We start from the raw sequence: 26,436 nt of genomic DNA on the forward strand, positions 1-26,436 counted from the left end.
ATATATATATATATCTTAGCATTTACTTATCAATGCTTTGATATTGTTTAATTTTTTTGGTTGATAATCCTCTTTGATTTAATGGTATTCTTCTAATTTGAACATATTGGTTCATGTTCTTTTCCTTTTTGTTGATTTTGAGTTGAGCTATGATGATCTCCGGTCGTTTTTAAATTAAATTTTATGTTCAAATATTTATGGACTTTCTGTTTTTAGATATTCATTGTACTTGGTAGTAATTTAATAATATTTTTCTTTCAGATAAGTTTTGAGCTCATTTTCTTGATTTGAGCTTTCAGGTTTTTCAACTTTTTATTAAAATTCAACTGAATTTTTGGAATATTTATAATCTTCTAATTTTAAAATTTCATATTGTCTGGATGGAAATTTAATATTTATTTTTTTCTCTATTCATATCCTTCTTTTAATGTTGAAATTGTATCTTAGTTCACTATGGTAAACTGTTGTTCTTTCTCTGGCTTTTATTTGCTTTGTTATTTTTCAGATTGGAGTGCTCTTGCAAATCTTGGAGAGATTTGGCCATGATTAGCTCTTTGACTCTTTTTGTTCTCCTACTGATGTGTTGGATTCTTTTTTTGAATTACAATTGGTGACTATTCTTTACTGATATTCAGAGGTATTTGCATCTGCTACTTCTAGTTGAAGATGTGCTGGTGCTTGTTTTGTCGGTTTTCATTGAGCATATTCATTATTTAGAGGCATTTTCTCTACCGAATTATCTTCATATGGTTGGTGTTATGTTTGTCTTTTAGTTTATTTTGGCTATTTGTTGGATTTAGATTTTTAGGTTTGTTTAGTTTATTTTCTTGGTGTTATATTTCATGTCTTTGTTTGCTTGGTTGTTACTTTTCTTCTTTTTAATAAAGGTGGGCTTAACTCTCATTTTTTTCACATTATGTATGTGTGTGTGTGCGCATGCGCGTGCGCAAATGACCCGAATCATTAGTGTGACATATGGAGTAACTGCCTCGGGTCGAGGGTTCGAATCCCGTGGTGCGGGCCCTTCGAATCAGAAGCAAACACACAAGGTTTTCAACCCTTCGAGAGAAATGATATATGACAAAAAAAGATTTCAACTTTTTTTAATAAATATATATATATATATATAGTGTAAATCCCTTTATTTCTAAATAAGTATTTATTTATTTATTTTGAACTATTATCTTCTTCCACTTCCCAGTTCCCTCTTCCTCGTCCGCTCTGCATTTATCCTGCAAATGACGACTAATGGCGACACCGCGAGAGCTCGCAAAAAGAAGAAAAAAGAGATAACTTTTCCTTGCATTAAAAATGATCAATTTTCAAAAAACGCAATCCTGACGCTTATTTAATTCGATAAATCGAAAACGACCACAGATTTCAGTCTGCGATTGCTTCCGTTTCTTGAAAGCCGGCGAGTCTCACCGCTTCTTATACCAGTTTCTCCTCTTCCTCAAACGCTTCCAAAAGCATTTACCAGCCTCCACTACATCCAGGCACCCCGTGGGAGAGCATCTTCGATTTCCCTAGGGTTTGCTTCCTGCCATTTGGAGAAGGATGAAGAGATCGAAGAGCATGGAAGCCATTGCTGGGAGGAAATGGAGGTTATCTCACATCCTCTTCGCAATGGCTGCAGTTTATCTTCTCATCATCGGTTTCAAGTTCCACCACATACTAGAGCTCGCCGGTTTGATTAACGATGACCGGAATTTCAACGAAATTGATCGTCTTGTGGATCTTGACGGTGTCGCCGAAATCAGCCGGCCGGTCTTCATCTCCTCTTCGGACTCACTCCACCGCCGCCTCGACGACGGAAACCCTCCGCCGAAGCCCGGCGGGGATCCGATCGTTCTCCCAACGCACCACTTATTGCTGAAACGACGGCAGTGGGGTTGCAACAGCACTGAGTTGGAGAGGACGGCTCATGAAGCTTGGGCTTTAGGAATGAAAGCTTGGGAGGAAGTAAAGCATTACGAAGACAAAGGGGATTTGAAGCCACCTGCGTTGCTTGAAGGGAAGCAGGAGCCCTGCCCATCGTCTGTCTCCATGGGTAAAAGTGATATGGGAACCCAAGAGAGCTTAATGTTTCTTCCATGTGGACTTGAGGTGGGATCTTCCATCACTGTGATCGGTACTCCTCACAGAGCTCATGAGGAATATGTGCCTCATCTGGCAAAGTTGAAGCAGGGGAAAGGAGTAGCCATGGTGTCCCAGTTCATGGTTGAGCTGCAAGGACTGAAGGCTGTTGATGGAGAGGAGCCGCCCAAGATTCTGCACTTTAATCCGAGGCTGAAGGGTGATTGGAGCGGCAGAGCTGTCATTGAGCACAATACATGTTTCAGAAAGCAATGGGGGAAATCAATGCGGTGTGATGGAGTTGCTTCTGAGGATGATGATGATACAGGTATTTTAGTAATCCTGCAACTCAGATTTCCATTTTGTTTCTTGCTGTTATAAAGGTTGGTATGCTGATTTAGAACTGATTTTGCAAGTCCATGAATTTAAGTTTTCAAATGATACTAGCCGTTGGTTGAGTGTTTGTGTGAAGATGTGTTTTGATTGTTGTTTTCCTTCAGATTATACTCTGTGCAGTGTGCCTATCTTTTTTTTAGAGTCTTTGTGACACTTAGTTGTAGTTTATGATGAATTCATCACAATAAACCAAAATTATTAGAAAATAATGCACAATTTATGGTGGGGTTTGTTGGCTATAAGCTAAAGTGGGCTTGACCAGCATTTTTTATTTTTTTATTTTTTTATGTTTTTATTTTTCCCGTTCTATTAATGGATATTCTACTAGAAGGGATATGGAGTGGTCGGTACAACCAATGCTTCCAAGTGTATGGATATTTACTGAGATTCTTATCTAAATATATCATAGTGTCCTTGAGTAGTTTGTAAGAAAATTTGAAATTATTTCTTACCTGTTTATTTTATTTTGGTCATGTCTGTTTGATATATGCATGTGAAGCATTGATATCCTTTATAAGTTTAAATTGGAATTTGCATTTTTAATAGCATGGTAATAGAAAGCATTATTTTTGCCCATAACAAGAGCATTTGTGATTACGGGTGTAAATGAGCCAAGCTGGAGGGAACTGAACATGTGTTCGTGTTCAGCTCTTTTATGCTTTTTTATTTTTGAAATTGGCTCGTGTTCGAAATGGCTTGTGAATAGTCTGTTTTGTGTTTGGCTCGAAAAAATGTTTATTTTCATTTTCAGCTCGTGTTCAGCTCGAATTGGCTCGTTTAAATTAATTTAAAAAATAGATGTAGGTGGTTGAATTCGAACTTGCACCATTCCTATGCAATAAAAGATGCATAATCACATGACTACATAAGGTGTGGTGATTTAAACTTAAATAAAAATATATATTATATATTATTATATAAATAGTATATATAATTTTTTTTTATTTTGAGCTAAAACCAGCCGAACATGATCAAACAAAAGCCCGTTCGTGTCTTGCTCGTTTATAATTCAAGCATAAAAAAACTGTTCATGTTCCGTCTCGATTATTTAACGAATGATTCAAACATAAATTATTTAACAAGCTAGACACAAGTTGATCACTAACAAGAAATTTTTGCGGAAGTTCAAGAAATTTTTGTTGAATATTATGCTTTACACATAGGCGGAACTACAATGGGTGCATATGGTGGGCCCCTACTTCCATTGGCCCAGCTGAGTAAAATAAATTTATAATTTTCTTTTCTTTTATAAATAAAATCATAGACATCAATCCAACCTATGCCTTCCACCTAGTCCCCAAGCTGCAAGCAGTTGCTTTGTCATTTCTAGCTAGCTAGTACAGTACAGTGCTTCTTGTTCATATTCAACTGCAAATGTCAATTGAACTTCTTCATCATCATTATTACCCTCACAGATGAACATTGTCATATACAACAAAATAATCAAATTGATGTACATGATCTAATATTGTTCTGTGCAACATTGAACTTTAGCATTCTCCCACTTTATTCCCTTTAGGCTGCATTTTTATTTGAAGATATGGTTATTAGTTGAACTTGCCAATATACTTCTTAAATGACACCAACTTTAGAGTCATGGCTTTGATTAGCATGCAAAATAATTTCTAATAGTTTAGCAAATCTTATTATTGAAAGAAAATAGTTCAACTATTGGGTCAATGGTTCCGTGATTGATGAGTTTAATATCTTTAAAATATAATGTCAAAAGAAGTTAGCATGGTTTCATAGTGTGATTTTTAAAGTCATTAATTTGTGTCTCCACTAAAAAAAAGTTTCTCGCTCCACCCTCTGGCTATACATTAAATTATTTGAAGCTAATTGTAACCATATAACTTCTCAAAATTATTGTGAGTGGCATTGGAAATCTTGTTATTGCGTAATAAACCTCTATGTCTCTATTGAATTTGTTATGCCACGGGCAAGACTGGTCCAGGAAGGACCGATCGAATGCCTGCCAGCCGGCCCGCCCCCTTAAAAAAAAAACAGCCGAGCAATCCCTTGCAGCGGCAGAGGAAGGAAAGCAACGGGTGGGGCCTGCTAGGGTTATAATCACACTCAATGAGGAGAAATTGAGCGGAGTTTGGAGGGAAGTTAAAGAAGGAAATTTTTAAAATGTTGTTTGAGGATTCTCTTAATGAGGTAACCTAGGGTTAGTTTTCTTTTAGGCATATTTTGTTATGGCAGTTGTTTTCTTTTTTTCTTATGGTGTTCCTAGCGACATCTTGGGTGTGGGAGAGACGATCTACCTCTCGAATAGTAGATCAATTATGTATCTTGCTTGTTTTCTTTAGAATTTGTAAGAGCAACCCTTATTTGTGTTTCTTTCACCTATCTGTTGTCGTCTTATCGTGGTTTGTTCGCAGATTTTGGTATCGAGGTGTATCAAATTGGTATCAGAGCCTAGATCTTGGTGGGATGGCAATAAAGAAAGTTGATGTGCTAGAAGGGGAGGTTGGGCAAATTAGATCGGGATGGAAGAAAGGTTTGCCGTCATGGAAGACAAGTTTTCTTCCATTAAAATCCGAATGGAGGATGGATTTGAGAGCATAGGAGAAATGCGAGAGATGATGAAAAAACTGATAGTTATGCAATCCAAGGCTGTGCCGACTGCTCCAATTGCCAACCCCAACCAAGAGGTGATAAAGGAATCCTTATACAGGTCAAAAGAGAAGGAGATCGAGAGAGAAGACAATGAAGAAGACATCATCTACCTACAAGAGCATCCCTCTAGGACTCCGAGAGGAGAGGAGTGGAGGCTTCCAAGGGAGGGGGGATGGGCTGAAAATGGGAGGAGGAATGGTGTGAGGGGTATGAAAGAACACGATGGAGGAAGGAGGGAATCGAAAGTGTGGTATGCCTATGACCGGAGGAGGATGTTCCACCCTAGATACATGGGGGGAATTACCAGAGGAAGAGATGGTGGGGGTGGAGATGCAAGGGTTAGAAAGCTAAAAATGTTAATTTTTCGAAGGGGAGGATGCACATGGATGGGTGTATCGGGTGGAGCGATACTTTGCAATCAACCAGTTGACTGAGGAAGAGAAGATCATGACAGTGAGATTATGCTTGAAGGGGAAGGCTTTAGCGTGATTCCAGTGAATAGAGACAAGGTATCTGATGCACTTACGAGGGGAGTTTAAGGATTGCTTGTTGGAGCGTTTCTAAACTATTCAGAAAGGAGACCTGTACGAGCAGTTCTATGCTCCGACTCAGGAGAAGACGGTTATGGAATACCGAGAGAAGTTTGTGCTCTTGTCAAGGAGGTTGAGGGGGATTTCAACAGCAAGATTGGAAGGGAACTTCTTGAAAAACCTAAAGCACGACATAAGAGCAGCTATCCGCCTCTTGAGACTGCGAGACTTGAGGGAGATGATGGAGCTTGCCCAGATGATGGAGGACAAGAAAAAGGTGAAGAAGACCGACAAAGGCGGCAACACCGGAGTGTTCTATAAGAGCGGTGTGACAGCTACGCCACCAAGGACCCCGACTGTATCATTTCAGAAAGACGAGCAGAAGGAGAAGGGTACAAGACCCCACCCCGGGGGTAATTTCAAGCGTCTCATAGATGCAGAAGTGCGGGACAAAAAAGCCAAAGGATTGTATTATCATTGTGATGAAAAATACGCCCCAGGACACCGTTGCAAGGAGCGTGCCTTTCAGGTTCTTTTAGTTCAGGAGAAGGATGTAGAGAGTGAAGTGGATTGGAAGTCCTTGACGATGGAGTTCCAAGTGAAGGGAAGGAAGGTGGCGCTGAGAGGAGATGCTAGCTTATGCAAAACCATGGTGTTGCTCATGCTCAAAACCAAACCATGATCGAATCGATTTGGGAAACGAGACTGGGCTACTTGGTGCACAAGCACACTATTACATTGAAGGAGAGTGTTTCTCCTATCAGTGTCAGACCATACAATACCCCCAAATTCAAAAGAATGAGATATTGATTCAAGAGATGCTCGAGGTCGGGATAATCAGGCCCAGTTTGAGCCCGTTCTCCAATCCAGTCCTGTATGTGAAGAAAAAAAAGATAGTTGCAAATTCCGTGTAAACCACCGGACTTTGAACAAGAAAATAGTGTTGGACAAATTTCACATTCTTGTGATTGATGAGTTGTTAGATGAGCTATATGGGACAATCATTTTCTCAAAAATTGATCATGTCAGGGTACCACCAGATCGGGATGAATTCAACAAATGTGCACAAGACTGCATTCAAGACACATGAAAGATATTATGAGTTTTTTTTTCAACCTTATCTCCGGAAAATTATCCTGATTTTCTTTGATGATATTTTGATCTACAGTCGTACAGAGACATAGTATGTGGGGCACCTAAGGACAATTCTGAAAACGTTGAGGGAGCACCAGTTGTATGCTAACTTGAAGAAATGTTCTTTTGCGTTCTTTTGCACTTGCACAGTTACAGATGGAGTACCTATGACATGTGGTGACCACTGGGGTAACAGTGAATTATTCTAAGATCAAGGCTATGGTTAATATGCCCCTTACCAAAGAATTTGAAGGAGTTGAAAGGATTCTTGGGACTCACAAGCTATTGCTGAAAGTTCGTGAGAGCATATGGCACAATAGCATGGTCATTGACGGAGCAATTGAAGAAAGATAATTTCAATTGGGAGGAAACAACAACACAATCATTTGAACATCTATCATGACTAGCGTACTTGTATTAGCTTTTCCAGATTTCAATAAACTATTTGTGGTGGAGACAGATGCGTTAGGATACAGATTAGGAGCAGTGCTCATGCAGAATCAGCGGACGATTGCCTACTTAAGCTAGACCCTTACGACTAGAGCAAGGGTAAAGTCAATATATGAACAAGAATTGATGGCAATTGTCTTGGCCATTCAGAATTGGCGGGCCTACATATTTGGATGACAGTTTGTAGTCAGGACAGATCAGAGAAGTTTAAAGTATCTTCTGGAGCTGCGGATGATGGCTAAGGAGCATCAGAGATAGCTATGTAAGCTATTGGGCTATGATTTCGAGATTCAGTGCCAAACAGGATTGAAGAACAAGGCAGCTGACGCACTGTCAAGAAAGGTGGAGGAAGTCCAATTGATGGTCCTATCGGTACCCTTAGTTTTAAATTGGAAATCCTTGAGACTGGAGAACAAAAAGAATGAGGAGCTGAGGAAAATAAGAGTCGAGTTATACAAGAACAAAACATTCATCCAGGGTATGCATTAAAGATGACAACAACTGCTCAACTAGAGATGATTCGTGCTACCCAAGTCATCGGAGTATATTCCTAGATTATGACGAGTTTCATGGTAGTGTGATTGAGGGACACTCAGGAATGCAGAAGACCTACAGTCATCTAGCAACAGAGCTTTGTTGGGCAGGGATGCACAGAGAAGTGAAGAACATAGTGGCAAAATGTGATATGTGTCAGTGACACGAGTATTTAACCACGACATAAAGAAGGTTACTACAACAGTTAGCATTACCAGGAAAGGTTTGGGAAGAAGTGACGATGGTTTTTATCGAGGGGTTGCTCGGTCAGAAAGGTTCACAATGATCATGGTGGTCATAGATTGCCTAAGTATGCACATTTCATTCCTTTACGACATCCCTACACTGCGGTCTCAGTTGTGGCAGTGTTAATCCGGGAAGTGGTCTATTTTCATGGGGTGCCTGAATCAATTGTATTAGATAGGGACAATGTGTTCCTCAGCCACTTATGGAAAGAGCTATTGAGGTTGTAAGAGACAATCCTTAAAAAAAACACCACATATCATCCCTAGACTGACAGACTGAGATGGTCAATAAGAGTGTAGAGAAATATCTGTGTTTTTTTTTGTATATGATACACCGAAGTTATGAGCTAAGTGGATTGCATGGGTCGAATATTGGTACAATAATTTGTACCACACCGCAACACAGACCACCGCTTTCAAGATATTATATGGGCGAGATCCACCTTATTTAATATATTATAGGCATAGTATCACACCAGTATCCAGTGTCAATAAGTACTTGGAGGAGAGGAACATAATACCAGCAAAGCTCACGGGGTATTTACTGAGAGCTCAACAAATCATGAAGAGGAAAACAGATGAACATAGGAGAGGTGTAATTTAAACCAACAAACAGTCTATCTGAAGCAGAGACCCTACCGACATAAAACATTGGCCAGGAGAAGCGAGAAATTTTTACCAAGATACTTTGGTCCTTATGAGGTGATGACATGCATCGGGACAATGACCTACCGTTTGAGGTTACCACCATCGTTCGCACTACACCCGATTTTTCATGTATCACAGCTGAGATGTGTGATCAAAGATCATACATCCTTGTCAACAATGCCACCGACGTTGACGGAGGACTTGGAGGTGATTATGAAGCCGCTAGAGATAGAAGGAGTGCGCCGAGTAGGGAGAGCAAAGGAGAACTTGGTTAAGCGGAAATGATTGTCAGACTATGAAGCAATGTGGGAGTCTTACGAGGTGATCCACAAGCAATTTTCATCCTTCTACCTTGAGGACAAGGTACTTCTTTGGGAGGGAAGTATTTTTATGCCATGGGCAGGGCTGGTTCAATAGGAACCGGTCAAATGCCTCTCAACCGGCCCGCCCTGCCACGACCCGACCCGTGGCTTGGAGTTAACCAAGACGGGAAATAACAGTTGGACGATGGAAATAAATTCTCCATTATTTTAATTATAATACTAACAATTTAATATTCAAATAATACATGAAAAAAATAACTAAATAATGTAATAAAAATAAATAAGTAAAAATTTATACTTTTCCGTTTATTGTTCTTGTCTTTTATACAAATTTGTTCATCTTTTATTCATCTTGTTCAAATGTTTAAGACCTAAAATGATATTAAAACAACATAATGAATTATCTAAAGATAACTCAGGAGTAACGTCGCTTCTAGACTACATTAATCCAAGGAAAAAAATTTAATATGCATGTGAGTCTATAAGAAATCTTGTAATATGTTGGTCTTTAATATTTTTATAAGCAATCTGATATATGTTTAAGCATGTATCAATAATTTTATTCTAAATGAATATACACTAATCTTCTATATATTTTTATCTTAATTTTACTTTAACTTTATACTATTTACATATATTTTTGTCTCTGTGAGGATCACCGTCAACAAAACCTAACAAATTCTTGGTCGTCAGCTCCCGTCGACATAATAGTTAGTGATCTACACATCGCAATTGTCTAGAGTAGAAAGACCCTTAATTTCCCCTGTCCGTTATTATCCCATCAGCATAGCGGTTAACAATGTAATCATCACAATTGTCTGAGGATATAAGCTCTTGTCTACTCGCTACTGATCAATATTATCTTGTTGGCACAACGATTAACAATATAAACATCACACTTATTTAGGTAAGTAAGCTCTGGTTTACTCGCCATGACCGATATCATCCTATCGGCGCGATGATTAGTGAATTAACAATCACAATTGTCTGGAGTGGTAGAAAAACTTTACACGCGCTGATACACTGACGTCCATTGTCTATATCATTATGAGGTAAAATCTTCCTCTGAAAATGCACATATAAACATTTATATGTAAATTATTTCATTCTTCATACATACATTATTATGAACATTTTTATGCAATCTACAAACATGCATACTCACTCTTATTCTGTTGTACAATTATTATCATGTATTTCTCATATCATTCATATATTTATCTCATACATATTTACTCTTTTGTGCTTCTATTCATCATGCATGTATTTCTTATCATGTCTATCTTACACCATATATATCATACATATAGACATCACATACATATTTTTGTATACATGTCTTTCATATCTACCAATATGAATAATCTACTATAATATAAATCTCGCTGAACTGTAGCATATATGTAATCAACATACATTTTGAAATAAAGATGATTGCTAAAATTTATAAATGTAATTACTCGTCTCAGTTGTCACACGTAAGCCTTAATCTTCAATAGTTAGTTGGAGGTTAATGTAACTTTTATATTGAGCTCAATAATCTATAAAATATTGTATTCAACTTTAAGATTTAGTGATTTCCATAAATGCAATTATTCTTTTTAAATTTGCACAGGATTCAGTTACCTAAAGTTTACTGTGCCGTCTATGACAATCTTCTACACGTTTGTTTCTAAGTCGCCGTTTCAGGCAACCAATTTGAAATCTTAAAAGAATTAGGAATTCATAATATCTTAGGTCATTAGGTAATTTAGCTCAAAATATCATTAATTTGTTCAAATATAAAATAGAACTTAAAACGGTTTTCGTGGCGACACAACGGCCACTGGAAAGAAAAAACACAAAAAATGACAAACCTCAATTTGCTTCAGAGATCGTGCAAAAGAGATTCTCAGCAACAAAAATTACCCGAGCTCTAAACCGCATCCTGTGGCGTCCTCTGTGCCACTCGCCTCCCTGCTAGTTTGCGGCCCTTGTACTGTAGCAAGGGTCGCAGGCTCTGCATCTTCTGAGCTGCAGCAGCAGTCGCGTGAAGGAGGAGAATCGTAATCGCAATAGAGAGGAGGAAGGATTCGGGAGGAGAAATCGAAGCTCTGAACTAATTCGATCGCAAGGAATAAAAGAGGCGTTAAGCCGTGGGCCACAGTGTTGAGAATTAGGGAAATAATGAAGGTTAATAATTAAACTTATAATTTTAATAATTTATATCTCCCAAATCAATAATATTTTTCATATGATGCTTTATATCAAATTATACGATTTAACGTGTAGAATTTTATAAAATTATTTCGATTGAATTCCGAAGGATCCGAAAATTGAGATATATTTTAAGTTATTAATTTTTTTATCAAATTTCTCAAAAAATTTAGTTATTACACACCCCATCCATAGACGGGTTGATCCTCTTCACAAGAAGCAGCTAAGCGACACCATGCAGCGGCAAAGGGGTGGAGCCCGCTATCCATAATCAAATACTCAAGGAGGAGAAATTGAGGGGAGTTTGGAGGGAAGTTTAGAAGAAAAGTTTTCAAATGTTGTATGAGAATTCTCTTAAAGGAGGAACCTAGCATTTGTTTTATTTTAGGCATATTTTGTTGCGGCTGTTGTTTTCTTTCTTCTTGTGGTGTTTCTAGCGACGTCTAAGATATAGGAGAGACGATCTACCTCTTGAATAGTAGATCAACCTTGCAGCTTGCTTATTTTTCTTTGAATTTGTAAGAGCAGTTCTTGTTTGTGTTTCTTTTACCCCATCTATTGTCGTTTCATTGGGGTTTATTTGCTGATTTTGGTGCCAAGGCGTGTATGGGTTGTATTTTTGTGGATTAAGTTTTCTTCATTTCCTTCTTTCACTTGAATGTTCATATACATGTATTAATATAATATTTATGTTTCAGTTTTTTATAGTATCTACAAAGCTTTTTTTTGTCATTAGTTTTTAAACCGTGGATTCAAATTTTGTCAGCTAATTATCTACACTTCAGCTATAATTGCAGATACAACTTGGTTAAGCAACCCAACCATCTATTTGATGAAGATGCTTTGTTCTTCGGTCTAACCTCATAGCTTTGTGATTTATTTTTTTGAATCTTTTAAGAATTTTACAAATTAGACACAATGATATCGTAATCTTTATCTTTTTTATCTTCTAGCTAGCATTTGTTTGTCTAAAAATGTATGTTTTTTAATTATTTTTTGAACAGTTGATGGATTCATTAAATGTGAAAAATGGTTCCGTAGTGATGTCGTTGATTCAAAAGAATCCAAATCGACTTCTTGGTTGAAGAGATTCATCGGTCGAGCAAAGAAGCCAAAACTAACATGGCCTTATCCATTTGTAGAGGGCAGGTTGTTTGTCCTAACGTTTCAAGCTGCAGTGGAAGGATATCATGTCTATGTTGGCGGACGACACATAACTTCATTCCCATATAGGCCGGTACTATTTTTATTTATTTATTTATTTATTTACTAGCATAGTTTTCATGTGTTTGCTTTGTGTTATTTTGCAATTATTGAGAATTGCTAATTTGTTATTATGTTATTTTAGGGGTTTACTATTGAAGACACTGCCAGTATAGCTATCAAAGGAAATGTTGATGTACATTCAGTATTTGCTTCTTCTCTTCCCAGTTCCCACCCAAGTTTTTCTCGCCAGCAAGTTCTGGAACTCTCAGAATCATGGAAGTCTGGTCCTCTTCCAAAACAGCCCATTGTACTTTTTGTTGGCATTCTCTCTGCTGCCAATCATTTTGCTGAACGCATGGCTATTAGAAGAACATGGATGCAATATTCTGCTATCAAGTTATCAAATGTTGTCGCCCGTTTCTTTGTTGCACTGGTTAGTTTTTCTTAGCAAGAAATTGCGTGCGACTCAGCTTTCTAATTATTTTCAGTAGAACTTATTGTTGCATTTTTTTTTTCCTTAAAAATTGTTGAAAAATGCCCCATTACTCCGGTTGGTCATGTAATTATTTTATCATTAAGTGTAGGTCATATCATAACAATCATAATGGATGCTGAATTATTGCAATAAATTGTTGCAAACATTATGTAATTTATAAATTGACATGTTTGAATTCCATGACTTTGATGGTTTAGTTTTTGCAAATTGAGATGTTCAAATTCATTTACTCAGAAGAATTAGTTATCAGAAATTAAGCTTCCAATCTAGATGTGAGGATGAATTTAGTTTTAAGGTGCGTTTGGGGCGGCGGCGTGGTGTCGGACTACAATTTTTTCTTTTTGGCAAAAATGTGAATTGTCTATGTTCTAAAGAAACTGCAGCTGAAAGCTGTGTTTTCCCATCAGACTTGACTACCTGTGGTGGCTGCCAGAAAGTTATGGTCTGACTTTTTCAAAAAAAAAGTTTTATAATAGTCGTTGTGGCTTTTAAATAGCAGTTTCTTTATCTGCTTCACAGCTGTTTTTTCAAACAATTGCAGCCGCCTCAAACAGACCATTAAAACGATTATTCTATATTCTTAAGTAACTCCAGGTGAAACTAGTAGTGTAGATCGAAATTCTTCCCTTTATTATAATTATTATAAAAATATGGAGTGGTGTTCGACTCGATGCTATCCACTTTCTTTACCAGCATCGATCCAAAAATAGTATTGGTCGAGTAACATTGATGTTAAGTTAAGGTCTCTCTTTTTGAGGTATCATGGGTCCTAGCTTATTATTTACATTTCTTGTGACAACCTCCTTACTAGTAGTGCAATTGTTCTTTTGATCTGACAATGATGTCGTGAATCTAATGAAAATTTTAGTTATATGTTTCAGATATCTTGTTATTTGTTCTTTTGATCTTGATGATATTGTCGTGAAACTTCCGAGGGCCCTGAATGTAAGGTCGAAAATCTTAGTTATGCAATCATACTTTTTAGCTTTAATGTCTCTTTTGGCCAACTCCATCAATTCAACCTTTCTTTTTAGTTTTTTCAAGTTAAGATCTTGGTGGAGTTGAACTTTGCGGAGTCCGTGAATGAACGTTGCTTGAGCAAGAACTATTTTGAAGTCCCGCACATCCATTAGTTCAAAATGAAAATAAGTGACAAAATACTGGGGTGGCTCACTCAACCTTTGGTTATAAGCCTCAGGGTTCTTCAATGACTTCTAAGAACTAGTGAATTGAACTTATGTTGTTGTTTAAAGTTAGTGAAGGAGGTAATACTTCCTAGAGTATGATGATAAAGCCATCCTAGTAAATCACTTATTAAATACAGCGAAGATCAAGCATTTTTTCATTGCATTGCCAACAGTGAGAAGAGAAACTATCAATTCAAATTGAGCTAAATGATCAGCTGGATCAACTTGCCTTTATATGAATTAAAATCGACATCTTCAACTTTGGCAGTCGTTGAGACTCCATATTTTGGTATGGATCAACTTTGGCAGTCGTTGAGACTCCATATTTTGGTTTTACGTAGATTCTAACTTCTTTCCATGCAGTGTAAACAATTGTTATAACAGAGGTCTAAGGGATTACAGATGAAAGTTCAGAATCAGAGAGAGAGAGAGAGAGAGAGAGAGAGAGAGAGAACTCTCAATCAGATAATATAGATTATAAAAGTTTTTGAGCCTGAGTTTTGGGTACCTTACTAGAACTAAGAATTGAACGTAGAAATTTTGTTTTCTAGGCTTTCGAGATACCAAATTGAAATAGCGGCTGGTTATTAATGGATAGAATTCATAATCTGTCCGAATTGTTTGCATTTCTTAGTGTGGATTGGACATGACAGGAGATTTTGGCATGCAACTTAACCATAACAGCTCTTTTGGTATGCATTCTCTCTGAAAACTAAGAAAAATTATTACATACGGACTCCGGATGCATCCGGAGTCCAATGGTGGGCGTCACATGTCAAGTGGGCTCCATCGCTTTTAGCACTGGCCAATGTCAGTGCATTGCGGTGGGGCCCACTTGACACGTGGCGCCCCATCATTGGACTATGGACACAATTTACGTCAGCCTGGATGTTATATTTTCTCGAAAACTAAGTAGAAAAAAAGGGCAAACTATTCATCAAAATTTGAAATAAATCATGTTTATAACATGCTTTGTCTTCTACAGCCTGGTTTATTATACTTGTTGCATGCAGAAGATTGTGATGAGACATCAATACTAAATCCTATTAGCTTGATTACAGAGTCCAATGAAGGAAGTTAATGTGGTTTTGAAGAGAGAAGCAGAATATTTTGGAGATATCATAATATTGCCATTCATGGATCGTTATGAGCTAGTGGTGCTAAAAACTGTCGCAATTTGTGAGTTTGGGGTAAGGATGTTCCCTTTTTGATAATCAGCACTCTTCCTAGTATGATATGCGTATATTTTGCAGCTCTGGAATTTTTTGCTCCCTAGTTTTATTTTTTGCCTCTTCATCTCCCATCTCTTACAGGTAAAGAACTTGACTGCTGCTTACATTATGAAATGCGATGATGATACATTTGTACGGCTAGATGTTGTGCTGAGGGAGGTGCATAATGCTGCTGGCCAGAAATCCCTTTATATGGGTAATCTAAATATCTTCCACAGGCCCCTCAGGAATGGAAAATGGGCAGTAACATATGAGGTTAGTTGTTTGAACAAACACTCATCTGGCCATTAATGTTGTGTTTATAAACAATCATTAACTGGCCTACATTTTTGCAAGGGGGTTTTCAAACTGGGTTTGCGGGTCGGGTCTGGGTCTGGCATGAAATTGACAGTGCCCTAACTTGTTAGATCCGAATCAGAGCCAAATATTAAATGGGTCAGAAAATTCAACTCATTGACCCAAATTCGACCTAAATAACCATTTTAACATATGTTGTCGGTTATTTGGGTCAAATTCAGGTAAAATTTGAGTAAATTTTGAGTAGTAGTTTTGAGCTGACAAGTTAACCCAAACCTAACCCAAAAAATTAAACGGGCTAAAATTTATAGCCTGAACCGACCCGAAACTCATTCAAGTCAACATGAACATAAGTTTTTTTCAATCGAGTTCAAGTCGAGTTGGCTTATCGAGCAATGTTTAACACCGCTATTGTTTACATGAATCAAGTTCACATTGTTGGTTCCATCGGATGCAGGAATGGCCGGAGAAAGTTTATCCTCCATATGCCGATGGACCTGGTTACATAATATCGAGCGACATTGCAAAGTTTATTGTATCTAAGCACGCGAACCATACCTTGAGTGTAGGTTTGCTAACTATAAAATCATCAAATTTTTGAATATTAAAACATGTCCTAACGAAAAAATCAAATTGAATTTTGTTGGCTGGATGCAGATGTTCAAGATGGAAGATGTGAGCATGGGCATGTGGGTTGAGGAGTTCAATGCTTCCACCCCGGTCCGGTATTCCCACAACTGGAAGTTCTGCCAGTATGGCTGCATGGATGATTACTACACTTCACATTACCAATCTCCAAGGCAAATGATCTGCCTGTGGGATAAACTGGCGAGAGGCCGAGCTCGCTGCTGCAACTTTAGATGATGAATGCATTGTTCTTTTCCTAACCAATTTATTCAATTCTCACAGCATTTTTACACTTGTTTTTTTTTTATAAGATGGAAAGTTAAACTTTGTAAGTACTGTATAAAGCCTGAAAAGACCACCAATAGATGTGCAGTTCATTCTTAAAATAAATTGCATTTTTCATCCTGTACAGGAAAAGTTGACTAATTCACTCAGGATTCATTTGTTTGCTTGATAGTTAGAAATTACTTTGAAAAACTGGTTGATTTTGTTGTCATCAATTTGGTCATTAATCAAAATTATCAGTTTCATAGGATTTTAGAGTGTGGTGTTTGAAATCAAAGTTTTTGTGGTTTTTAAAGTTGCTTTTAGTTTTTAACATACAAATTCTATTATTTTTGTTATGAAATTTCATATAATATTAAAATCTATGGGCTTTGTTGTGAGAGCCAGATTATTTAATATCTTAAACTAAAGTCTTCTGGAAATTAACTGAAGATCATAATAAAGCAAAAAAGATAGAAGCTGAATTAGGAATTTTAGACAACATATGGAGAACTAACATGAGAAAGAGAATCAATTGGGCTTAGAAAATTTACTTTTTGATATTTTATTAAACTCTGACTGGAATCAAATCTAAAATGTTCTGAAATATGTTTGGATGGACGCTAAACACTACTTAAAACAGTCTGGATAGACAACTATTGATCTGTATGGGATTTTATCTGAACTCAAGTATCTCAAGAATGAACAGTAAGATAATAACTAGTTCTAGTCTAATTGGCACCAGGTGACAAAATTTACTTGAAAGAAAGAAAGCAAAAATTAACAAACATTATACCTCACTAATCATTTCTGAATGATTGATTTAATGCAATGTATGGAAGAACATTTCATTAAGGCAATGTTCATCAATTTTTTTTAAAAAAATGCCATTCGTCAAACAGGAGACGAGCTGCAATCTAAAATAACAAAAAATTATCGTTGTTGCAAAAAAACTTCAGAGGACATTCATCTCTGTTGTTTTCACCAGACAAAAATTTTTGCAGATGTCGGTATTCGCTCCTACCAAAGAAACTCACCACCTTCTCATTTGAAGCATAAGAATATTTTTGCGTTTTCAGCAACGGCAGGTCACTACGCAATCCTCAATTGCTTTACGTCTAAAAGGTAATGCTAATTTACCTTTTAGAGCCAGCAATCATTGAACATTCTCCTTTAAATATCGTCGTTCTGCATACTTTCAAACTACAAAGTGAATAATACGCTAAAAAATGTTTTATCTAATTTTAAAGCCAAAGTTTATTGTTCTAGCACATTTTAACAATAAAGATGCATAAAACAGAATATTTTATCTAATTTTAAAGCCAAAGTTTATTGTTCTACATATTCATTATAAACAGTACCAAACCATAAAATAAAGCTCAGCACAGTTCCCTAGTCCACAAGTGCTAACCTTTTTTTATAAAACACAAGAAAAAATCTGCTTTGTAAACATTGTAGGGTTCTTTGAATCATCAGTAATTCAGCTTGGCAGAACCTGCAAAGTTGAGGCAGCAATGGAGTCTAAAATCCAGGAGTTTGTCACAACTTTAGCTCCACAATCTTCAGCAAGAGCTATTGCTTCAGCTTTCCTGTGGTCTAAAACTTTTGCATTCTGATTTCTTCTGTTGTTCTCAGGAAGCTCAAGGCTGTACACAATGAAGGTCGTGTCGGAAGAATCATCCAATTGCTTCGTAAGTTCTCTTGAAATCGGCCTGCGCTGTAACACCTTTCCTCCTGCTTCTGTAATCAAATCCTGCAAATAGCCCTTGAAGGAAGCCACAAAGTCCCCAGAGAAATAGAAACAAAATCCACTGAAAAGCTTTGGCTCCTGACATCAAACCAGAGAATTTCATCAATATCTCAATAAGAATGAAAATTTGTGACCAGGGAACTTAATAAAGCCATAAAAGGTTTTTAACTGTTTTTCCATAACAAGCATGATGGAATGCTCTTGAATTCCTTTATGATGAAGCATCACAAGACTTTTTGGTTGAGTGGTATTACCTTTCTTCCTCAACACTCTGCTCAACACCGACTCAACAAAAAAAAAGAAGGATTTATATAAATACTACTGAATTCCTGAGTATTTACATCTAGGGCTGTAAATAAGTCGAGCCTGAACAAGTTCAGGTTGGGCTCATGTTCGGCTCATTCGAAATTGGCTCTTCTTCAAAATGACTCATGAAGAGTGTGTTCGTGTTTGGCTCGAAATTTACTCGTTAAAATATAAAATTATTATAATAATTAAATTTTCAAATAAAATTAAAATAATATTTTTTCTAAAAAACTGTTTGTATAAAAATTAATTAATTTTAAATTATAATATTTAATTTTATGAATATTTATGATGCATATATTTATTTATTTTTTAGCCAATTATAGCCAAATAAGAGCAAACAAACTTTTGTTCATGTTCTGCTCGTTTATATTTCGAGCTTAAAAATTTGTTCATATTTGACTCGTTAGGCTTAACAAAAGAGCCAAATATGAGTTGCTTAATAAGTCAAGCATAGATATTTGCGAACAAGCCAAATTTACAACCCTATTCACATCATTACTCTTATGGTGGAACCTGGTTAAAACAACTGTTCATGCCGCTTCCTAAATAACGGGTCCCGCCATTCTTTAATCGGTTTGCCAGGAGAAGATAAAAAGGCTCTCCAGCAGCAGTTATTGTTAATTGTTCCTTCACGGTTTTCCTGTTTGCAAGTGTGGCTTACGGAAAACAAAAAAAAAAAAAGTGGTTTTTCTTTCTTCATGTGGCTGTGTGCGTGAGACGCGAGAGCGAACTCCCTCCAGCGAACAGAAGCGGGGTTGTTTCTGCTGTGCCGAAGAAGACCGACGGGAAGGAGTTCCGAGCGATTCAACCAGGCAGCAATTGGCGGAACGGGAAGAAGAAACTGTATAGAGTTTCTGTCCTTGGCTTACGCAAGGGAACAGAAGAAGAATTTACAGGCATCCTTATTGATTAATTTTTCTTTTCTGATTTCTTCTGTTTTGGTTGGCTCTCAGGTAGAGAGTAGAGAAAGAAGAAAAAGAGAGATTTTTCTGAAGTGATCAAACGGTGTATCCTCTGCAACTCCTTGGATGTAGGTAATTTGCCAAATCATATAAATTTGTGTGTTCTTTTCTGGTGTAAATTTTCTAGTGTTATTTTATTCACTTAGTCGTTAATCATTTTAAATTTTCAACATATCACAACACTTGGTAATTTGTCAAATCATATAAATTTATGTGTTCTTTTCTGGTGTAAATTTTCTCGTGTTATTTTATTCACTTAGTAGTTAATCATTTTAAATTTTCAACATATCACAACACTTACCTATGCATTACAAGGTGCATTTCACTTTTTAAAATTTAAAATGGTTGTATTTTCCAAGTGACATCAGATATTTGGGTGGTATAGATGCAAAAAATTAAAGTTTAGGTGTTAGATATGTAAATACAAAGGAATTTTCTGGTATGTATCGAAATGCCACCCAATAAAAAGGTTTATAATGGAAGTCACCTTGTTAATAATCCTCATTCGTCCATTCCGTGGTCCATTGTGAATTCCGTGGACATCAACGGTGATTTCATATTTTTCTTCATCAACTGGTTTCATGAACTTCATGCAAGCTTTAATCCCTGAGCAATGGAAACATGTTAGAATTCAAAGCAAAATTCAAGTAACTTTTCAGCACCTATGCTTGTAATTTGATTTTGCCTTGCAACTTGGTGGAAATGCACTCACACTTAATGCTTAATATCCACTTTCCACAGAGAATACCCATCAGAAACTTTAAAGTTCTTTTGCATGATCCATTATCATCAGTTGATGCAATCACATGAGTAACCGCTGAACTCCACGCTTTTGATATAGATATGCCTGTCAACCTTGCAAACTCTGATAATATTTCCTGAATAAAGAAACAGGTAAAAACTTTCTGAAGTTAAAATTTTCTTTTTTCTTCGAACTCAGTTTTAGTAAATCAATTAATATCCTTTACCTTCTCAGCTCCAGAAAGGCCGGAGGAGCAAAGGACCCACTTGCAAGGCAATCCAGCAGGCCACGCCCACAAGCTATTCTTATCATTAGTCGTCTTGAGCTGTGTTTTTCTAGAAGTTACAGCCAATGGAAAAAGAGCTAAATATAAATTTATTAAGTCAGAAATAAATGTCTTAACTAGAGTAATTGTATCCATTATTGATCAAGCAGAATATATAACATTTTTTTCTAGAAAAAAAAGAGAGATATAGAAAAAACATACCCTTTTGATGCAGACGCTTTTATGCTCAGCTTTTGCAATTCAGACATCTCACTTGGCAATTTGGATGATGAATGCAAAGGACACAGCATCACAAAGTTTTCCTGTCGAGTTATGGCTTTACATAAGCTTTTGCAACTATAATATAATGAACATTTTGTTTTATGGTATGGAGCATTATGGTGTTAGATTTGGGGTTAAATTGGTCTTGTTAATGTTTGTACTTGAATAACACTTACATTATCCCACCTAAAAAATTAGCTAGAATATATTTTCTGTAATTTTTTTTTATCATGTATTGTCTCATCACTTACATAATCCCAGCGGCATTCTGGAGTCTGTTTAGCACAAGGGTAGTGGAAGCTTCGTCGACAGCTCTTCTCAAAGCATCCAAGAGCAGCTCCTTTGATGCCACAGCAGCTGCATGTGATCCTTCTACTTCTTGATAATTCCGTTGAGAGATTGATAACCAAATCTTCTTCGAAGTATACATCAGGAGCCCTTAAATGGAAGACAGATTCAGATTTTAATCAAAAAAGGAATTTTAATGTTCTGAGCACTAAGCATAAAAGCAACATGTTTTTTTTTTTCGTAGTATCGCGGACCATTCAGTGCAGTTCTTATGAGAATGAATAACATTAACTCCTCCATTATGATCCTCATCAACAGATTTCCCATCACAATAGTGCATCATTTCTCCAGAAACCTGCAAGTTCTAGACACCATCAAAGTAAACTAAGAAGAATAAAGGAGCTATAGCACCCAATATGTTTACAAGTAGCTACCTCTAAATCATTAGAAGAGTGACAGAAAGCGCATCTAATTGGGGAATGAATATTTTTGCATATTCTTGTAACTTCATTCATGGTAGGGTGAGGAAGTTCCTTGCTTCTTGATGAAAGACAACATTTCTGTAGATTCATACAAGTCTGAATGTCTGGCATAAGATTGTTTGTGGAAGAATGTTGTTTTTTGTGAGAAACCATTGATGATAAATCGTCAACATCTTGCATATGCGGCCTTCTCTGTTTACCTTTCCTTACAACACCCATCTGGATATTTTGATTTACTCTGGTTCTACAACCGTCATTCTGTTTACAAGATAATAACTGAAGCCTAGAATTTGCTTTCTCGATTTCATTATTTGTTGTTTTATCTTTACTAGGATTGCTCAGAATATTAGCATCAGCTTTTTTTAATTCAACACAATCTAAAGACAATCTCTTGATCAGTTTTGGTGATTTGAATGAAACTTTCTTGCTTCTTTTCTGGCCTTTTGTCATTACATCCACAACTTCCATCGACTTACCATGGCTTGCTAATGTCATAGACTCATCTTTAATCTCTTGGTTCTGGATTTCTTCGGCAGCTTTAGCAGGAAGCTGTTTATTCACTTCAGCACATCCATTGAATTCTTTCAACCGCCTTTTTACGCGGGCTTTGGGTTGAAGTAAATTGAATTTATGACTATTATAAACTTTCCTTTTGGATCTTAAAAGAGATATCTGTTTTGAAGGCTCTTTCTCCTGACTTGAGCCTTCAACTATTTCATTAGAGCCAAACTGATGATCTTCATTCAAGGAAATGGTAGCAGTTTCGTGAGTATATGCCTCCACTGTCTTTTCTTTATTTTGCTTGCGTCTCTTTTTTAATGTCCCTTTCTTCTTACATGTATTTCTTGTGGTTTTATTACGCTCATCAAGTTGACATGGCTTTGAACTCTCAAGATCTCTAGCATAGTTGTTATTGGCAGGGAATCTTTCTCCACATTTATCTTCCTGAAACCCGCTGAATCTTTTTCCTCCTGCTTTCTGCATTTCAATGAACAACAAGTAAATTTACTACTCTTAAAACAGTGAGCATAAAAAATGTGATGTTTGTCCCCCACCTCATAACTCAATCCTCTTATGTATAGCATGCAACATAAAATGTGTAAAAAATGTGTTGATTAATATGTGAAACACTACTCAAAATAAAGATTGTTATAGATATGACAACTAACTGCACCTGTTTCTTTGGTGGTGTTGAAAAGAGCTCAGGTGAGCAAGCCCTTTGAGTCCATTCAAACATTTCGCTATCAAAAGCTTCTTGAGCTGCAGCCTTGCTCTGTAATTGAAGATCACCAAAAGTAAGGACAAATTTGAAAAAGCTTGTATTTTTTTTATTTTAAGAGATTCAATTCTTACCATGGGGGTCAGTTTCTTAGGAGTACTGTCATCGTCAGAATCCTTGATATCACTAAAACATGGAACACTTTTGGGTGTTGTTAAACTGGTCATTTCTGGGGTAATTGTCCTTTCTAAACCTTCATCCTCATCATTTGCTTCTCTCAACCAAAAGAATGGTTGTAACGTAGAATCTTCCAGCCCTTTGTAAGCTAGATCATTGGTATCCTGTAACTCAATTATATTTGTATCTTCATTGGTTGAAACTACCAACTTATTGGCCCTTTTTTGTGATATTGGAGTTTCAGAAATGGGGTATGGTGTCACGTGTATTCTTTTATTGGATGAAAAGGAAGGCCTGGTTGGCGGGCATGGATTAGAAGTTATAGAATCAACCTTCTCCATTGTCTTTCTCTTTCCTCTAGATAACCTCTTACCCTTAGAACTTGATTGCGACATCATAGTACTCTCTAATGCATTAGTTTTTTTATAATCAGCTACTTGAGAAGGCTTCTCTGGCAAAAAAAATGTAGAGGCAGATGTTTAAGTGATATGCACATATTTTTATAACTGAAGGAATGAAAAAAAAAAGGGAATGATTGAAGCCGTGAGTAAAATTATACATGAACTAATACACAAATAAGAAGGCATAAAAGCATACACAGGTAGTTGCTGGTGCATAAATAACATTTTCTTCATTCTCTCAATAGCTGATTATGAGAGAGAATCGACTAAAAAAAAGGATAGAATGTTACCAGCATTTTTGGGAGGGGATACTTGCGATGTGGATATATTAAATCCTGAAGCAGCTTCCATGCTTTTGTAGATGCTTACTAAGTTATCCATATGCGGAGCAGGTCGGACCTCTGAAATAATTAAAGAAAGCATATGTTAGTACAAGCAAGCTCCAACTTCATGAAAAGAGGCATCATCAGCTTCACTGGCATTGGAATATCTATATATCTATATATATATCTATATAAATATATATATATATATCATATGATTCAATAGGATGTACTTTTTCTTCAAAATAAGTTCCTTTCAAGTGAAACAAATTTGGAGGATACCGTAGAGAACAATAAGGTAAAAAAACTTATGATACAAGAGAAGTCCTTTAAAAAAACTTTAAATTTGAACAAGCACTACAAATATTAAGCCCTCCAATGACGAAAAAAGGAAATTGTGGGAAAATTGGTGTAGTTTGGCTAGCATCAATCTTTGTGGATTCACCGATCAACAAGGACTTCTTCAAAATAAGCTGCTTTCAAGTGAAACAAATTTGGAGGATACCGTGGAGAGCAGTAAGGTAAAAAACTTATGATACAAAAGAAACCCTTTAAAAAAATTTTAGATTTGAACGAGTACTACAAATGTTAAGCCCGCCAATGTTGAAAAAAAGAAATTGTGGGGAAATTGGGGATGGCTAGCATCAATCTTTGTGGATTCAATATCCACGGCTGACCAACAAGAATCACTAATGAATAGCTTGAGATAAAGTTTCTAAACAAGCTTGATATCAAATGGAAAAAAATCACATATATTTAAGGATGCAAATAAGTCGAGTCAAGTTTGAACATAAATTAAAGCTAGCTCACAATCCAATTTATATTATAATGCTACATAGACTATGAATAGCCATTTGAAAATATTAGGGGAGTTAGAGGGGAGAAAAATAATTTATAAATTATTTTCATAATTTTGTAATTAAACATTCACATTCTAATATTTTATAATGGAATATATATTAATATGTTTAAATGAGCGAGTTAGCTCAAACTTAACATGTTAGTTCATTAAACTGAACTCATGAACTATATGAAGTCAAATTAAGAAGACTCAAAATGATTATACCCTTATCAATACTTTCATTCTAACAATATCTCAATGGTTGATCAATTGCATATAGTCTAAACCCCATGTTAGAGAAACATTTTCTAGATTTAAAAATAAGAAAGCCATACTGGAGATAAAAATTGCATAAACTGCAGACTCTAAACAGTAGTAATATGATTTAACATAGAATGCAAAAAAGTTGAATACATTCAGCTTTTAATCTTTCATTTCACAAGTTAATTAAAAGACAAAAATAGGTGAAAAAAAGTCATACCAACAATTTTTTCATCCTTTCATAAAACCGTTGAGTAAAAGATAGAAGAATAAAAATTTCTACAAATCTAACAAATATTTGTAAATCATTTAAGGATAATAGTAGATGTACCTTATGCTTTCCATAGCAAGAACAACGTGTTTAAATTTGTGTTGCATGAAATTTGGCCTGGTTTTGACACTATGTAGATCACATATGCCTAGAAAATACTTCATGTGCATTTAATATGTTGTTGCATATTTTGTTTCCTATTCCAATTCCATGTCATATGCTTTACCATTAATGATCATTGAAGATATAATAAGACTATCATACTAAGTTTCCCATTTTCAGAACCATCTAAGTATTAAGAAGTATATAAAACTTGTGACAAGTACATAAAAAGGCACAATGTGAAAAGATGTCTGATGTACCTCTGCGCCGAAATGGCACTTTGCATACTGGACAAGAAGAGACGGACTTCATTGATTCCACAATGCATGAGCTGAACATAGAAAACAATTTCATTAACCACAACCAAATAACTAGGGAGATGTTAAAGCTTTAGACGCATACTTGCAGAAGACATGATTGCAGGCAAGCGTAACTGCATCTTTCAGGAGGCTCAAGCTGCAAAAATGTCGAACAAACAATCAAATACATAGCCATTGTGGGAACTACTTAACTGTTTTCATATCCAACATGATGTTAAATGAGTCAAGATTGGTGGCCACACAAGTATTTTTATTTCAATGGGAAAATACATGATTCCCAAATGGGGATTGACAAAAACAATTAGTGCATTTTCTATTTGGAAAACTGGCTATCTTACATTAGTGAGCAAGATGAGATGAAAAATCATTCCAAAATGTGTATAGCAATATTTTATTAAAGATAAGTTCAACATAGTGAACTAAAAATTAAGTTTTCTTAATAAAAAAGCAAACTTTCAAAGATAGTTGAAACTGAATCTTAACCAGACGACACTTATGTAAACAAAATCAAGATCAGCAGTCTCATTTGAGCAGGTGAAAGAGGAGGATGAGGAATGAATCGAAGAAAAGGAGGAAGAAGGGGGTCATGCGTTACCAAATTGGGCACTTGAGCTCTCTTCCCATCTTTTCCAAGTGAGCAATGTCCATCATGTTCTCCCTGCGAGGAAACCCTCAGCTGGAGACGAAATAATCCAAAAGAACAGCAAAAAACGCAGCTATAACTCGGAGTTCGTCCACCTGAAACGAACCGATCGGTGGGGACAAAGAAGAAGATCAAGGAGAGAGGGCGAGATGCGAATGCCTGAAAGGTCTCTGCTTTCGATATCAAAATGGGAGAGAAGAGACCCAATTGAAGAAGGGGGCAAGAAATCTGTGAAATTTTAGCGGGAGTTTTCGCCCTATTACAAATTTACAAATTTGGGCGGTAAATCTCCCTCTTCCTCGGTTGGAGACTCGGTTCGCATTCGATTCGGAAGA

At 36.4% G+C, this 26,436-nt stretch overlaps 2 protein-coding genes and 1 long non-coding RNA gene across 6 annotated transcripts; 2 read left to right on the top strand and 1 right to left on the bottom strand.

Moving 5' to 3' along the window:
• The first annotated feature begins 1,175 nt into the window (after window positions 1-1,175).
• LOC110021110 (hydroxyproline O-galactosyltransferase GALT2-like) lies at window positions 1,176-16,593 on the top strand. The gene is made up of 7 exons (XM_020719450.1): window positions 1,176-2,404; window positions 12,159-12,391; window positions 12,503-12,793; window positions 15,105-15,233; window positions 15,357-15,530; window positions 16,030-16,137; window positions 16,230-16,593. The coding sequence occupies exons 1-7, from the start codon at window positions 1,558-1,560 to the stop codon at window positions 16,434-16,436; spliced, it is 1,989 nt and encodes a 662-aa protein (XP_020575109.1). The 5' UTR covers window positions 1,176-1,557; the 3' UTR covers window positions 16,437-16,593.
• A 1,197-nt stretch (window positions 16,594-17,790) lies between these two features.
• On the bottom strand, window positions 17,791-26,420 carry LOC110021115 (protein BREAST CANCER SUSCEPTIBILITY 1 homolog). Of its 2 annotated transcripts, none has more exons than XM_020719458.1 (14): window positions 26,054-26,420; window positions 25,541-25,594; window positions 25,399-25,469; window positions 23,631-23,741; window positions 22,897-23,390; window positions 22,718-22,816; window positions 21,496-22,521; window positions 21,316-21,416; window positions 21,025-21,211; window positions 20,714-20,814; window positions 20,453-20,561; window positions 20,197-20,362; window positions 19,972-20,090; window positions 17,791-18,291 (listed from the first exon to the last, which is right to left on the bottom strand). In XM_020719458.1, the coding sequence occupies exons 1-14, from the start codon at window positions 26,107-26,109 to the stop codon at window positions 17,944-17,946; spliced, it is 3,042 nt and encodes a 1,013-aa protein (XP_020575117.1). In that variant the 5' UTR covers window positions 26,110-26,420; the 3' UTR covers window positions 17,791-17,943. The 2 variants fall into 2 exon arrangements, with proteins under 2 accessions (XP_020575117.1, XP_020575116.1); XM_020719457.1 differs by having other exon boundaries at window positions 21,316-21,425.
• On the top strand, window positions 19,161-20,546 carry LOC110021116. Of its 3 annotated transcripts, XR_002293613.1 has the most exons (4): window positions 19,161-19,365; window positions 19,476-19,556; window positions 20,326-20,378; window positions 20,461-20,546. It is a non-coding gene; the product is annotated as an uncharacterized LOC110021116 (long non-coding RNA). The 3 variants fall into 3 exon arrangements; XR_002293611.1 differs by having other exon boundaries at window positions 19,161-19,556; XR_002293612.1 differs by having other exon boundaries at window positions 19,161-19,552.
• Window positions 26,421-26,436: the final 16 nt, after the last annotated feature.

The sequence above is a fragment of the Phalaenopsis equestris genome, unplaced genomic scaffold, assembly GCF_001263595.1.
Source record: "Phalaenopsis equestris unplaced genomic scaffold, ASM126359v1 Scaffold000121, whole genome shotgun sequence".
Taxonomy (NCBI): domain Eukaryota; kingdom Viridiplantae; phylum Streptophyta; class Magnoliopsida; order Asparagales; family Orchidaceae; genus Phalaenopsis; species Phalaenopsis equestris.

What these genes read in the sequence shown, in the direction of transcription:
- LOC110021110 (XM_020719450.1), top strand. Translation starts at nt 1,558, where the DNA reads ATGAAGAGATCGAAGAGCATGGAAGCCATTGCTGGGAGGAAATGGAGG. An exon ending in TGAGGATGATGATGATACAG is followed by an intron (nt 2,405 to 12,158) that starts GTATTTTAGTAA and finishes TTTTTTGAACAG; the next exon opens with TTGATGGATTCATTAAATGT. An exon ending in CTTCATTCCCATATAGGCCG is followed by an intron (nt 12,392 to 12,502) that starts GTACTATTTTTA and finishes ATGTTATTTTAG; the next exon opens with GGGTTTACTATTGAAGACAC.
- LOC110021115 (XM_020719457.1), bottom strand. Translation starts at nt 26,109, where the DNA reads ATGATGGACATTGCTCACTTGGAAAAGATGGGAAGAGAGCTCAAGTGC. An exon ending in GAGCTCAAGTGCCCAATTTG is followed by an intron (nt 25,595 to 26,053) that starts GTAACGCATGAC and finishes ACATTTTTGCAG; the next exon opens with CTTGAGCCTCCTGAAAGATG. An exon ending in ATCCCCTCCCAAAAATGCTG is followed by an intron (nt 23,391 to 23,630) that starts GTAACATTCTAT and finishes TTTTTTTGCCAG; the next exon opens with AGAAGCCTTCTCAAGTAGCT.